The sequence below is a fragment of the Medicago truncatula genome, chromosome 4, assembly GCF_003473485.1.
Source record: "Medicago truncatula cultivar Jemalong A17 chromosome 4, MtrunA17r5.0-ANR, whole genome shotgun sequence".
Taxonomy (NCBI): domain Eukaryota; kingdom Viridiplantae; phylum Streptophyta; class Magnoliopsida; order Fabales; family Fabaceae; genus Medicago; species Medicago truncatula.
The window spans coordinates 11,949,376-11,965,185 of record NC_053045.1 but is presented as its reverse complement, the minus strand read 5'-3'; the positions used below and the strand labels follow the sequence as shown (position 1 = coordinate 11,965,185).

Sequence of the window (15,810 nt, the reverse complement as noted above, 5' to 3'; positions counted from 1 at the left end):
ACATAAATTTTTTGTTGTCTCTTCAATGGTCGTTTCTTGTACATGAAAGTGATTTCTTGTGTTGTAAGTGTTCTTGCTATACCCACATCAAGTTTTATTGTGAAAATTCTCCAATGAGAAAAACACATAGTTGCAATCCTTGAGTAAGTGTATGAATATGTATTTTAAGGAACACGTTCTAACTTTAATGGTAACTTGGACCCTTAAAAATCTTTAGAGTAAAAGTAGTATAAGTTTGTGTGAGAATAATTCTAATGTGCTATAATGTGTAAACCAAAATGGGGCAGAAGAATATCACCAACACGTGGAGGAAAGGACACCCCCTCATTGACTTCCTAAATGTGGTGATGACTTCTCGAACAAATTGTGCTTGAATAAAACCCTCTAAAAAAGAGGAACTTCGTAAGTGAAGATGAATAAGTTGTAGCACTACTTAGGGTGATCATGGAAACTTGGAGGAAAGGATACCCCCTCACGGACTTCCAATGTGAAATGATAGCCCCTAGGCATCTACAAGCCCCCAAGTATCTAAATTGTCAAATCTATCTAAGCTAACTCTCATATCTCTTATATGAAATGAAGAAAGGATTTTTCTCGGTCACTTTAGTGTTAAGGTTAGAACCTCTTCCTCATAATATCTATCTTATATAGGAGCAAGAAAAGGGTTGGACTACACACACACACTCACTTAAGACTTGTTGTTGGGTTGAATAAAGTTCACAAGGAATACTTGAAGTTGTGATTAGTGTACATTGAAATGAAACCTCGAAGGAGACATAAGCTTTTATTTGAATTGTCATATATTAATCTTTTTGTTGCTGCCATGTCTATGCCTTTTTCTTGAGGACAAGCAAAGATTCAAGTGTGGGGGAGTTTGATGAGTCATTTATTATCTATTTTAATATGTTATTTAGTTTAGTTTTAATTAGATTTAAGTTTATTTTATATTAATATTATTTCCATTTTTGAACTATTTTACTACAATTGCATATTGTTATATTTCAGGAACGAATATTTGATGGATTGAGTCTTGGAGCAAAAGAAAGGAGTTTTGGAACTGATTTGGTACGAAAATACGAAGATTCGGAGACAAAAATATATCTCCCTCAAGTCAGAAACTTGGCACGGCCCGTGCTAGGCTTGGCACGGCCGTGCCACACTCCAGAACTACTTTTGCTGCTTTTGCTTAGATTTTAAGCTACTCTGTTTTAGTTTACTTGTGGAACATTCTAGTGATTGCTTAGATTTTAAGTCGGATGTAAACTATAAATAGAGTAGCTAGCCATCACAAACATTCATCTTTTCTTGGAATGCAATATGTGACAATTGTCTTTCTAATAAAAGTTCATTTACTTTCTTGTTATTTACTTTTACGCTTTCTCTCTTCTTCTCCTTGTCTACGATGAACATTAGTGAGTAGACATCTCTTGTCTTGGGATTGTTGGATAAGTCTAATGATATAATCCTAATCAAACCAAGCTTTAAACCTTAATCTTATGTAACCCTAATTCCTTATCTAAATTCACCGCTTTAACATGGATCAACCATTATCAAACTGTGGAAACGAAAGTGGAGGGTTTGATAATTTATCCATCATCTCAAATATCAATTCATAAAACGAAAGTGGAGCTTTGATATTCGAACAAGTGAATTTAGACAAAGATTGTAAAGGCAGCGAAATAGTCTTTACAATCTTTGAGACATATAGTTTCGATCTTCAAGGGAACTAATTATGATCAAGTCAGCGAAATAGGCTTGGTTGTTAGAGGAACCAAAATCTAATAGTAATCAAGTCAGCGAAATAGGCTTGGTTTCTAGAGGAACAAAAGAGAAACTGTCTTGAGAAATTAGGTCTAACATAAGGTTATAAGTTTAATAGTTTGGTTTGTGAAGGACTTGTCATTAGGATGAACCAATAATTCCAAGGATTTTATCTTTTCTTTTGTTATTTTTCTTTTAATTAAAAATACAAACTTTTCTACCTTCAGTCTAATTATTATTTAAAGTCAATTGAATTCCTAACTCTCTGTCGGAACGATACTCTATTTTTACTACTTCGGTAAGATCGTGCACTTGATGTTTTATCCCATCAGTCGTCTGAAGAAAAAAAAACCTAGCTATGTCAACTTCGTGGGTTTGAACTGGGAGGACACCGGAGTCAACATATTTTGAAGCTCCATTAATGTTTGGTTTTGCTTCAACCTTAGGCGGTTTGACATCTCCGGAAAATTCGACAAAATTTGGTTTTGTCTCTCCCGGAACATTTTCCGCGTTCTCTACCATTACTATAATTAAACAACACAAAAATATGAATTAACAACTAACTAATACATAAACATCAATGTCATAATGAATTAAAACAAAAAAAATAATAAAATTTTTTTTGAAAAAATGGCAGCTACCGAGGTTTTCGTAGTGAAAATTTTTCACAAGTATTCCTCGGTACCTTACTACCGAGGTTTTCCTCGGCAGTACACTACCGAAGTTTTCGTTGTGAAAATTTTTCACAAGTATTCCTCGGTACCTTACTACAGAGGTTTTCCTCGGCAGTACACTACTGATGTTTTCCACGGCAGTTAACTGCCGAGGTTTCCCATGACAGAGTTCTATGTAATTGACGTAGATACCCATAACAAAACCAAAAAATGAACGGATTAAAATGTTCAATACCTGTTTTTTTTTACGTCAAAAGTGTGTGGATACCTCCTATGCTTGATGCTTGAATGATTTTGGATCAAGATTTGATGAAAAAAATATTGGATTTGGGGATTGGATGGAAGTGGTATGGAAGTTGATGATGAAAATAGTGTGTAAGGGAAGCAGGTGGCTGTTTCATCTCATGAAACATAATTTTCGGCAGTTAACTACCGAGGTTTTCCTCGGCAGTTAACTGCAGCCGGTTTTGAATTCCTCGACAGTTAATTGCCGAGGGGACAAAAACGTATTTTACTCGTGTTTCTCACCCTTTTCAAATGTGTCGACAACAATTCTCTTAAAAGAGTTCAAAAGTGGAATTTTACCATTTTAAATAAAAAATAATACAAGATTTTATTAACAATAGAACAAACAACAATCCTTAAAAAAATATAGAACGAACATCATTTGAACTCGGTCCATATTGTTAGATCAAAACTGTGATCTATTTGCGTAGCAAAAGTGCTTATTCAAATAAGGTGTTTTAGCAAGATGAGAAAATAGCAAATGATAAAACTGTAAAACTGAAAGAGAATGATAGAGAGAGTATACTTGCAATGCGAATCTCATTAAGAAGTGAATGTACACATTACAAAGCCTATATATAGGCAAAACTAATACTTGCTTGTAGCACAAACTATCTCACAAACTAACTAGTTTTGTAACAAATTCTTAACTAACTAGCTTAGCTGGCAGTTATGAATTAACTCTTAACACATATTAGGTTACACTTTCTTTATACCTTATAAGTTTTGTAAATCAACTTTTTTTGTCTCAATCACTAAAAGTGTTGCAGACAAACTGAAAAATAAAGAAAACAAAGATTTTAGATCTATGAAGAAAAGTTACACCCAACGAAACCAACAATCCATCTCTACTCTATCTCTTTTCACATTACAAATTATTTAATTTGCTCATATAGTATTCATTTTTTTGCACGCACATGAAACATGGACATTTCTCTCAAAAAAAAATGAAACATTGACATAATTTTTCTGACAATAATTCACAATAATAAACTATTGAAGCTTCCGACAAAGAAGTATAAATTAATCATTTTTCTGACAATAGAGATTATAATCTTTTTTCCGGTCCTAACAAAATATTATAATCTTTTTTGCTGTACACAAGATTGTATATAATCAACAATAGTCAAAGAAAGAACAACACAGATCAGGAAACAAACAATATATACCAGATGTACTTATATCTTTCACATTACAAAATTATTTAATTTGTTTATCTGTTTGTCATTATTCAAATCTTGCACACACATAAACCATGCATAGCAATTAGTTTTCTTTCAAAACAGCATACGATTTAATTAACAACATAAAATAATAAGGATTCCGACAAAAAAGTTATCAATTTTTCTTTTTCATAACACAAGATATAATATTTTTTGGTGCACACAAGATTGATTTGATTTTGTATAATAATATTTTTGATACAAAAAAATCATGTAATCTTATAGTCAAGAAAGATAGCCTCTGAATGACGTTAATGTTTTAGAGGAATGATATTTGTACAACCATTTTGATACAATTTTTGATAACTTTCTCTCTCATACTAACATTATATTCTTATTCTTTCTCTTCCTTTTTTTTTTTTTTCTCTCTCTCTCTATTGTTTTTGACCAATGAAAAAAGATAAGGGTTAAATATGTTTTTGGTCCCTATAAATATGTCAACTTTTCGTTTTAGTCCCTCTAAAATTTTCCTTCAACTTTTAGTCCCTATAAAATTTTCAATCACTACTTTTGGTCCCTATTTTTAATTTAATTTTTGTATTTTTTTAATAAAATTGTGCAGAAATGTGTCAAATATTCTAAAAACAATTCCTAAAAAAAATTATATTTTTTTAACAAAACACAAATTAAATATGAATTTTTAACCATAAACAATATAAAAATTCATATTAAATCCATGTTTTGTCAAAAAATTCTGAATTTTTTTTGGAGTGATTCTTATAATATTTTGAATTTTTCTGGAAAATTTTATTAAATAATATGAATTCTAAATATGAGTTTACTTTAAAAGAGGGACCAAAAGTGAAGATTGAAAACTTTATAGGGACTAAAAGTTGAAGGAAAATTTTAGAGGGACTAAAACGAAAAGTTGACATATTTATAGGGACTAAAAACATATTTAATCCAAAAGATAATAACAAGGTTATTCCAAAAGTTGTCTCAAAAAAATTATACAAATATCATTACTCAATATTTTAATATCCATCCATATCGCACGGGGTGTTTATAGTAATACCAAAATAATCACCATCTAATTCATCATTGATACCACATTGGATTTTTTTCCATCCTTTATCTTAAGAATTCTTCTCTTCTCCCAACAAAATTCACTCGCATTGAGCTGAACTTCCGAAATTATCGTGCGTGAGTTAAGTCACGCACTTTATATCTCAAGTCTCCTTTTATCCCTTTGAGGTATAAAGTGATCAGTTTTGAGGTAAAAAGTGAGTAGCCGATTTGAGGAAGTGATCAACCCTTTGGATAAAATTAAATTTGCTTCTTTTTACCCCAAAAACATTTTACCATGGGTAAAAAGAATCTTCTTGGGATATAAAAAGAATCAGATTTAGATTTAGCCCAAAGGTTGATGATGTATTTTCCCAAAGAAGGCTGCTCACTATTTACCCAAGGCTAATCACTTTTTACCCCAAGAGGGTCAAAAGAAAATACTTAGATTTAGTGAATTCGAATAAATGTATCAATTATTGTATGAATTCAATTAATAAAATGAGATGTTGTTATATGTATTAATTTTGTTCGTTTCTTTTTATTTATATTTTCATTTATTTTCTGATTTTGTATTTAATGAATAAATCCGAATAACTTTTAATTTAGTTCATTTCTTTTTATTTATATCATATTTGCATTTATTTAATGAATAAATTCGAATAAATATTAATTTAGTTCATTTCTTTTTATTTATTTTATATTTGGATTTATTTAATGAATAAATTTGAATAAATATTTATTTTATGTGAATAAATTAATTAGAATAACGTAACCAAATAAATTAGAATAAAGTGAACAAATAAATTAGAATAAAGTAAACAAACAAATTAGAATAACGTAAATAAATTAGAATAAAGTAAATAAATTAATTTGAATATAGTAAATAAATTAGAAAAAGTGAGTTAAGTCACTCTACGTGACTTAACTCCCGTTCCAATACTTAAGTTGTGTAAATTTTTACACTTGCGTTAGTTAACTAACACAGGGGTATTTTAGGTATTTCAGTTGGACGTGATTCTTCTCTTAAATGGAGAGGATCTTAACTCCTAAGTGAGCTTCATTCTCTCATATCTCCGCTATGCTCTTCTCTCTTTCCATAAAATTCCAATTTTCACATTCAAGAGCTTAGCTCATTTGACAAGGGATAATGCATAATTTGTGCAGGGGCCGGAGTTCGAACCCCGGACACCCCACTTATTCATCTTTAAGGTGAATTTCTCTAGCCACTAGGCTACTTGACCAAAAAAATAATTATTTTCTCTTTGCAGTTTTTCCAACACCGTTTCATTGCACATATTTTAGTCCTTGAACCTTTACTTGGGCAGCTATCGTTGAGGGACACAGTTGTAAGTAGATTATGAAAAGACATTATAGGATTCTACCTAAATGACCCAGACGACTCAAAAGGATTATTATTGAAGTGCAGTCTAGAGACATGTTCATGTCATGCAGGGACGGAGTCCAAATTTAAGTTTAGGGAGGACCAAGTTGAAAGTATGATTTACTAAAAAATTATATAAAATAAATGCACTACATATACGTTATTGAAGAAATTATAAGATATATTTAAAATTATAAGAAATTTTAAGGTAATAAAAAAGATGATAGTATCTTGAGGCTTGTCTAATAATGACGAGACTAAAGCGATTTTTAATACATAGGAGAGAAAGAAAATGTGAAACAAGGAAAATGCAAGCTTACGAGGATATATTAAAGATAAAATCGCGGCCAAACAGAAAATGTTGAAAACAGATAAAAATTGCAATCTCTAACACTAACTCTTTTATTTTATATCGTCAAACTAAAATAAGTAACGCGAATTGTTTGGAAGAAACTACAATCCCTGTGGATACGATACTCTACTTATCACTTTATTACTTGATAAACAATTTGGTACACTTTCCTAATCCGACCATCGTATAGCTTTGTGAAAAATTCCCATCTGAAGATTTGTGCTAGTACATGTAAGTCTGAAGTGCACAAAAAGTAGCCTAAGTAATAAGGTGTTAAGAAAAAGGGGCTTAGAACACAAGGGTCACCTATCAAAGTAAGATTGGGGTGATTCACACTCACCACTTTCCCAAAACAAGTGGGCAGCCCCCAAAAACTAAAGAGAAAACGATCGACGTAATATGGAAGTGACTCACCCTCACTAACATATCAAGAATGACTCGACCTTCCTCTTAAATAAATAATAATAATTCTTATGCCGCCTTACAAAGCTATATCTCTGGAAAACACCAATTTAATAAACATTCCCACATAGCTTAGATGACAGAAGATGTGACATTTAATTCATATGTTTGATAGCATGGTTAGTGATTTTATTTAGGATGATGTTTACATAAAAACAATATAGGTTGAAATACACACACAAATTTCAGTGTTGGAAATAATCACAAGTTATGTTGTAGGGTGATGACTAGAATATACTTGAGTAGGTATAGTTGAGGTTAGCTCACTCAGGAAAAAACCAATTGCATGATTACTATGAGTAGGTTATGCCTTAAATTAAACATCTAATCGTGTTGCACTTAGCCCCTATAATGGACATATAATTGAGTGATTTCAATGCCTCAAATATCTAATCATTGTCTATTTTAGGATTTTATAGTAATGGTTCTAAAGATGTGGGAAGTTGCAGCGTGGATTGAAGATGCATTGCTTAGGATTTGGGAAGCTGCAGCACCCTGGGACTCTAGTTGGTTCATACATAGTACGAGTACGTGGGTCTAGTCTGTCCATTGCTTAATGAGGAAGAATATGAGTTGTCCCAAATGATTGAAATCCTATGAATAATAAGGGAATATGCTAGGGGTAGGTAGGCTTGTAATATAAAAGGACACTCATGTGTTATGCCAAAGGTCCAAAAATTGTGAGAGAATTGGAGGTACCAGGTTGCGGCTAGGGTTAGCAGCTTTAAAGATATAATTCCATCTCATCTTCTTCATAGATGAGCATGGTGGCTATATTCTAGAGTTTTGAGTTAAATTACTTGGTGATGCTTTGGCTCACCACTCTCCTTCAAGGATTGTAATCTTGTGCTAACTGTATTTGATCTATCAATTTAGTTTTCCATATTTTCATTTATGTTCATCTTCATTTCCATTTCCATGGTTCATCTCACCATGAGCTAAACCCCTTCTCGTGGTTTAGACTTGGTGAGGTTATGATTTATTTATTTACTTGTGATCTATATAAATTGTAGCACCGAGATTTACTCTAATTAATAACAAACAGTTTTAACTCAAAATCTTTATAAATAAATTATGATCACTTTATTTCTAATGTTATAGCTCCCTGATCCCGACAGGGTATGGAAGTGGAAAATGTTTGTTAGATATGAATTTGTCCTTATGCACTAACCGGTGAAAGGATCAAGAGAGACTTCTTGAATTGATTATCTAGACCTTAGAAGAGCCTTGAAGTTATAGGAAGTTATAGCTAAGTTCTTGGTAGCACTCTTTTTATTTGGCAGATGGGACCTGATAGCTTAATACCCTCGAGCGGAAAGGTCAGGCACCTGAACCTAGCAATTGTTGCATGTTAAGTATCGATATTGAGCCGAGTAATTATTTTCGTTACGCCCTTAACACAATGGATGAGGTAACACTTTCTAAGACCAATAGGTTCGACATGAAGCCGATTATTGAGAGATATACCTCTATGAATCACATAGTTGCGAGAAGCTAATAAACGGTTGCAGCTTTGTGAGGCATAAAAGCTATATAAGGATATAGCTATGTGTATCTCAGATGATAGGAAGCTATACCAAAGTTATAGCTTTGTACATCGCAATAATGTTTTATCATACTTGAACCTAGATCTAAACCACGCTTTCCATCTTGAGATTTTCGATGGACTTTAACTTCTTTCCCAAACTTAACCTTTTATGTTTATTGTTGTAACAAATGTTTTATTTTATTTTTCTACAAACAAGTTTTTTGCTAAAAAGGTACGCGAAGCTATAGCTCCATAGTCCTTGTGGGATCGATATATTTTTATACATAACTTCGATAGTGTATACTTGACCTCAATCTTTCCACCTTAAAATACTTAGTGTTTTGGGCGACACCAACTTCTTAGATCCGAAAAAGATTAAAAGCAAAAAGATGGTGCAAGTGTACTATGTGTTTATTTTCACATCCCACATTGGCTATCTATGTACGAGATAAATGTTGGATATATATTATAGATAATTCATAGTTTCTAACGTCTTAAGTTTTTGAAAAAGATATTATGTCAATGTCTTATGAGTTCTTATAATCGTTTTGTCTATTGTTACTCTTGGTGCTCCCGAACAAAAACCAAATACTTTCTGGTTGGAACCTCTTAAAAGAACAATTCTGAAAATGAACAACAAATTATTTTTAAAAAGCAATCTTCGGAAATTCATGTTTGATAGGAAACAATAAACATTTGATGCAAAGAAGAACAATAAACATTACAAATTTGACTTATTAAATTTGTAAATAAGTTATTTGCAACAACTACTAATTAAAATTAGGGATAAACTTCTATGAGTGACTTGAAGCCACATATTGGAGTAATCTTGTAGCTGCTGAAGCCAGCGTCATAGATGAGTTTCTTCCATTCTTTCTTTTCTCTTTCTTTTCCATTATGCAGAGTCATCATTACCATGTCAAAGTGCAATTGCAACTCGGTTAATTCATGATCATCACTTGTTTCATCAATTGATACGTCTATGATTATTATCTTTCCTTTTTTCCCTTTGACGTAAACACCACTGTTAATTGTTTTTTTGCCCACTGACTGTGATTGAGTATGAAATTTAAACCCATTGACAAAGTAAATGTCCCATTGTTTCACTTTTCTTCCCGGACCTTCGGCTAATCCCCTCAAATGATATATTTGTGTAGTCGGATGAGAATTTAACAATTGATGCTTAAACCATCCTTGAAAACTTGTATATATGTTGTCGATATTTAATCCTTGAAATATCTCAATGTATGGTCCAACTTCGCTACAATTAATCATCACATGAATTGTCGCTGACTGCAACTCTGCGTCGTTCATCCAGTAATATTTCCCTGGATGACTAGGACGTCCTTGGTGACGAAAAACTGATAAAGCAGACTGAAACCCTTCATGTGTCGCGGGTAAAAACGGACGATGACAGTCAAACCACGAATGCTTTCTTCCGTGATGCAACCATATGGCCTTTGTTTGTTCCATGCAATGTGGACAAGCCAATCTTCCATGAGTCGACCATCCAGACAACATTCCATATGCAGGAAAGTCGTTAATAGTCCACATCAGAGCTGCCCTCATTCAAAAAAATTTCTTCCTTGCAATATCATATGTCGATACACCATTCCACAATCTATTTAAATCATCAATTAAGGGTTGTAGATACACATCTATACCATCTAATGGGCTCGTAGGTCCTGGTACAATACAACTCAAAAACAAATAAGGCTTTCACATGCACATCTCAGGAGGAAGATTATACGGGGTAAGAAGAATTGGCCAACAAGAATAAGGCGTTGCTGATGCTTGGATATATGGAATAAATCCATCAGAGCATAATCCAAGCCTCACATTACGTGGATATTCTGCAAAATCACGATGTACTTGATCAAAGTGCTTCCATGCCACCCCGTCACAAGGATGTCGCATCACACCTGAATTAGTTTTATTGTAATAATGCCATGTCATTTTATCGGCCGTGTGAGTTGATGCAAACAATCTCTGCAATCTTGGTATTATTGGCAGATAAAACATTGACTTGATTGAGACTCGTTTCTTCTTCTGAGAACCGGCATCATCACATACTTCATACCTCGGTGCATTGCAAAATTTACACGCCACCAACGCCCCATCATTTTTACCAAATTCATTGTCGTAAAACAACATGCACCCATTAACGCAACAATCAATAGTTTTAACTTCCAATCCCAACTTCTCCACCAACTTTTGAGCCTCATAAAAACTCAAGGGCAAATTGTCCTTTACAGGAGTTGCGTCCCTCATGATATCTGTATAACACTCTGAGCCTTCTTCGGCTACACTCCAATCTGATGCGGCAGCTAAAAGCCTCATACTCATCGATAACTTAGAATCAGACGACCCTTCAAACAACAGCTTCTTTACTTCTTGCATCATCTTGTAAAACTTCAACACTTTCTCATTCGGGATTGTTTCCTCTTCACCACCCTCGTTGTAAGACAGGTTCACCCCAAGTGCATCACCGACCATATCTTCCATCACGCCAAAGTTTTCACACTCCATACGCGCCTCACTGCTTGAAGCGTGATAAATCCCTTTAAATGGTACTTTAAAACCAAGGTCCTTTAAATGGTTTAGAACATCTTTTGGGCTCCGAATCAACCTACACGTACATTTAACACACGGATATCTTATCCCTCCCTCCAATTGAAAGGCATCTTGCGCCATGGCGTAAGCAACAAAATCACGAACTTCATCCACAAAAGCTGCCTTAAGTTTCCTTTTCCCCGGATATTTTCTATCGTACATCCAACTACGATGGAAAATATGTTGATCCATTTTTCATGTCACTGCAGTTGACTCAAATTAGTACCATATATTTTTATACGTAAATATTTTTTTAATATAAATAACAATTTTTTTCTAATCACCTAAATATTTAGAAATTTGTACAAAATAAACATGCTATCGCATAAAAATTATATAATATTTTATATTTTATGACTAAAATATATAATATTTTCTAATCTATATTACATTTTCTAAAATTTGTATGAAATAAACATTGCGTGCATATACAAATTACGAACCACAAATAAATGTTAAGCGCGGACGCCAGAATTGATTCCCACAAAATAATTCACATATGTCATATTAATTAACTTCATAATTTTTTTGCTAATTTACATTATTTTTCTAACAAACTTAATTATACATATTTCTTTACTAACTTAACTTTTTTTAAAGAACTACGGTAACATTTTTACTAGCTACATTTATTTTACGTTAAACAAATTTGATCTAAATAACATATTTACTACAATTTAATTTTACTAACTATGTTTCTAATATCTAATATTTTTAATACTAATCCATTGAATAAATTTTAAATAAATAAAAGATACTAACCTCAAATAACAAGCCAATGAACAAGTGGATCCAAAAAAAAAAGCAACAACCAGCCAGCAGCAACACCAACTTTAAAATGGATCGAAAACAAGGAAACTACAAAAAATAATACAACATATTGTAATAACTAAATTAACAATATATATAAATACACACATTTTTAAAAGTAAACATTTTTAACTAAACTACAAGTTTTTCTACAAGCTAACACTTTTTTTATTATACTTTCTCTAACACTGATAAGTTGAAATTTAATTTAATCCCACTAAATATTTTTTTAAAGAAGTTAATCCAGCTAACATTTTTTTTTAGAAAAATCCCGCTAACGTTTTTATTAATTACAATATAATAATTTTAGTAACTATTTTTCTAATAATTAATATTTAGTACTAATACCATTGTAATAATTATTTAAAATAAGTTAGAAATGTACCAACCTCAAATAATAAGTCGACGAACAAAGCGGAGACAACAAAATCAACGGCAACGAACAACAACACCAACCTCAAAATGGATCAGAACCAACATAACTATAAAAAATAATGTAACTTATTTTAATATATAACTACATTAAATATTTATAAATTCAAACACATGTAAAATTGAAATCAATTATAAGAAAATATCAATAATTACCTTTGTTAGAAACTTCAATAATGATAATAAAATGATGGAGAATAAAATTTGAGTGATATTAAAAAAATTTGAATGAGAAATAATGATAATAAAATGATGGAAAATAAAATTTGAATGAGAATAAAATGAAGATTGTAAAGAAGAAAATAGAGTGTTGTATATTTATACACACAGATGCTGCAACGGTAACAAACGGCTAGTTAGCATGTGGGTCCCGTGTTTTCCGACGAAATTTTCGTAGGTAATTTTCACCAATCACAACCATACACACACCCTTTATCCAACGGCAGTGGGGCCGCAGCTTTCCTAGGAAAATATTCTTCGGTAAAGAAGGCCAATCACATGCTTCCACACACCCTTTTTCTGCATGTGGGGCCGCCGTTTTCCTAGGAAATTATTCCTCGGTAAAGTCAGCCATTCACAAGCTGCCACGTGCTCCACTTTTATGTCCATAATGCAGCTTTTTACTGACAGTTGCTTTCCGACGAAAATTTCGTCGCTAATTCATAGGAAAATGCTTTCTAGGAAATTTCGTCGGAAAGTTTTGTAGGAAAACCCACCATTTTTTGTAGTGAACGAATTATTTTTAAAAAGCAATCTTGGGAAATTCATGTTTGATAGGAAACAATAAACATTTGATGCAAAGAAGAACAATAAACATTACAAATTTGACTTATTAAATTTGTAAATAAGTTATTTGCAACAACTACTAATTAAAATTAGGGATAAACTTCTATGAGTGACTTGAAGCCACATATTGGAGTAATCTTGTAGCTGCTGAAGCCAGCGTCATAGATGAGTTTCTTCCATTCTTTCTTTTCTCTTTCTTTTCCATTATGCAGAGTCATCATTACCATGTCAAAGTGCAATTGCAACTCGGTTAATTCATGATCATCACTTGTTTCATCAATTGATACGTCTATGATTATTATCTTTCCTTTTTTCCCTTTTCCTGAAATAGCTTCTTTGCAGTTCTTCAATATCCTTAGGGAGAGTTCATCATCCCAATCATGCAGAACCCACTGTGAAAAACATTTTTTATTTTAGTACAATGTTACAAAATGCGATAGATTCTCTTGTCATCCATTCTTAAAATTAGCAAAATGGCATGGGAATGGACAAAAATATCCTCGTCATCCATTCATGAAATGATATTTTTACCCCTATCTTCATCTTCTTCCCATAATAAAGACGAGGGTATTTTTGTCTATTCCCATGCCATTTTGCTAATTTGATGACTTGGTGATGATTAAGTTGGTCAAATGACGAAATTTTAAATGATTAAACAATGCAAGGGTATATTGCCAGGATTAACGATTACAGAGACTAATTTTTAAATGACGCCTAATTGCAAGGACGAAACACATCATTAAACCTGATATTATTTTACAATTTTATTTCTTTTAAAATTTAAATATTTATTGAATAGAAAAGATCCTTACTCATAAAGTATATCTTTGATCAAGCACAGATCCACTCACATGAGATTGAGGGCGCGCGCACATATATATATATATATATATATATATATATATATATATATATATATATATATATATATATATATATATATATATATAGTGAGAGAGATATACTTTTGATAGTGTTAAAAACTGACTAAATTCTAAGATACTTTTTTAAATATAAAGACACGTAAAGAATAATTTTAATTTGTAGGTGTTAAGGAATCTTTAATTTTTCTTAGTGTAATACTATAGTGTTTAAAATCTCAAGTATTTTTCTCAATGATAATGTTCTTATTGTTTAGTAAAAAAAAAAACTGATGTTATTATTTTATCATTTACACATTACTAAAAATTATGTATAAATATTTATTATATAAAATCTTGCCTCCACAAGTATAAATTCATGGATCGGTCGTTGATGCTCCTGGTTATGAAATCATGAACATATCAAAAGGAAATTGATGAACATAAACATACCTTGAGTAAAACAGCATCTGCAGGAGGGATTGATTTGAACATATCTCCACCAACAAAGTTCAAATTTTGAGTTCCAGATAAGTTAGCCACAACCTGTGGTTGATCTAAAACTGTGCATTTGATGTGTGGAAATTCTTCATGAATGAGTTTTGACACAACTCCAGTCCCACCTGCCACATCAACCAAAGATTCCAAACCCTCAAACACATGGCTGCAGTCCTTGAGAGCAAGCTTAAACATTTGTGAATCAGCTGCCATGGCCCCTTGAAACAGACCAAGTTTATCAGATTCAGAATCTTTGTTAAGAAAGTTAAAAAATGTCTCCCCCATTGCACTTTCATAAAGTGCAAGATCCTTCTCCTCTGAGAACCATTTCTTAGAGGAGTGCCACATATCCAGAGAACATGGATGAAGAATTCCCTTAACAAGTGGTGCAAAACAAGTTGATTCACCATTGATGAGAAGCTTTGAAGGAGGTGTGAGAGCATAAGCTGTTTCTTCTTTCACTGTTGTTTTTGCGAAGAAACCATCGTGTGTTAGCAAGCGCAAGAACCTATATAGGACACTAACTTTAGAAGGGTGAAGTTTCAAAGATGAGGCTAATTCAGGAACAGTCATAGGCTTTCCATGTTTGTGGATTGCATCTACTATTCCTAGTTCCACAGCAGATTTGAGTGCCATGGAACTTATAAAGCTGTATACATGTTTGTATAAATGGATTTGAGCATGATACAGCTGAGTTTCTTCACTGCCATTGCTCTTGAAATCCATTTGTTTTATAGATTAAGCTTTGGTGATGTCTTATGTGTGTGTTGTTTTGATGAATATAATGTAGTATATGAAGTATGTATAAACAAGTTTGCAACTTATATATACATTTCAAAATCCAGGACACAGAACAGATATTGCCTTATTTTATGTCTTGTTTTGAGGTCTCAATTAACACGAGGTGAACTCTTGAAGCATTATTACTTAAAAAATTAAAACTGTGTAGAGACATTAGGCACATGCCCTTAATTACTATATTTGATCTTTTTTGAATGTATGCAAGTTTGACCATTGAAAATGTGATACCGACAAACTATTACTACAAAGTTAGGCACATGTCCTTGCGAAAAAAATATGTATAATAAATAGGGGTATATATATAAAGAAATAATTAATGTAGTTGAAAATAGCAAA

At 32.3% G+C, this 15,810-nt stretch overlaps 1 protein-coding gene across 3 annotated transcripts; it reads right to left on the bottom strand.

Annotated features, from left to right (window-relative positions):
* Window positions 1-9,337: 9,337 nt before the first annotated feature.
* LOC120579845 (isoflavone 4'-O-methyltransferase) lies at window positions 9,338-15,602 on the bottom strand. 3 transcript variants are annotated; one of them, XM_039832523.1, is made up of 3 exons: window positions 14,629-15,602; window positions 13,540-13,707; window positions 9,338-9,589 (listed from the first exon to the last, which is right to left on the bottom strand). In XM_039832523.1, the coding sequence occupies exons 1-3, from the start codon at window positions 15,397-15,399 to the stop codon at window positions 9,455-9,457; spliced, it is 1,074 nt and encodes a 357-aa protein (XP_039688457.1). In that variant the 5' UTR covers window positions 15,400-15,602; the 3' UTR covers window positions 9,338-9,454. The 3 variants fall into 3 exon arrangements, with proteins under 3 accessions (XP_039688457.1, XP_039688458.1, XP_039688456.1); XM_039832524.1 differs by having other exon boundaries at window positions 9,338-9,667; window positions 13,618-13,707; XM_039832522.1 differs by lacking the exon at window positions 9,338-9,589 and having other exon boundaries at window positions 13,285-13,707.
* Between the last annotated feature and the right edge of the window lie 208 nt (window positions 15,603-15,810).

Coding starts and splice junctions, on each gene's coding strand:
- LOC120579845 (XM_039832523.1), bottom strand. CDS start 15,399: ATGGATTTCAAGAGCAATGGCAGTGAAGAAACTCAGCTGTATCATGCT. Junction 13,708..14,628: donor CAGATGCTGTTTTACTCAAG/GTATGTTTATGT, acceptor TGTTTTTCACAG/TGGGTTCTGCATGATTGGGA. Junction 9,590..13,539: donor TGCAATTGCACTTTGACATG/GTAATGATGACT, acceptor CACTTTGACATG/GTAATGATGACTCTGCATAA.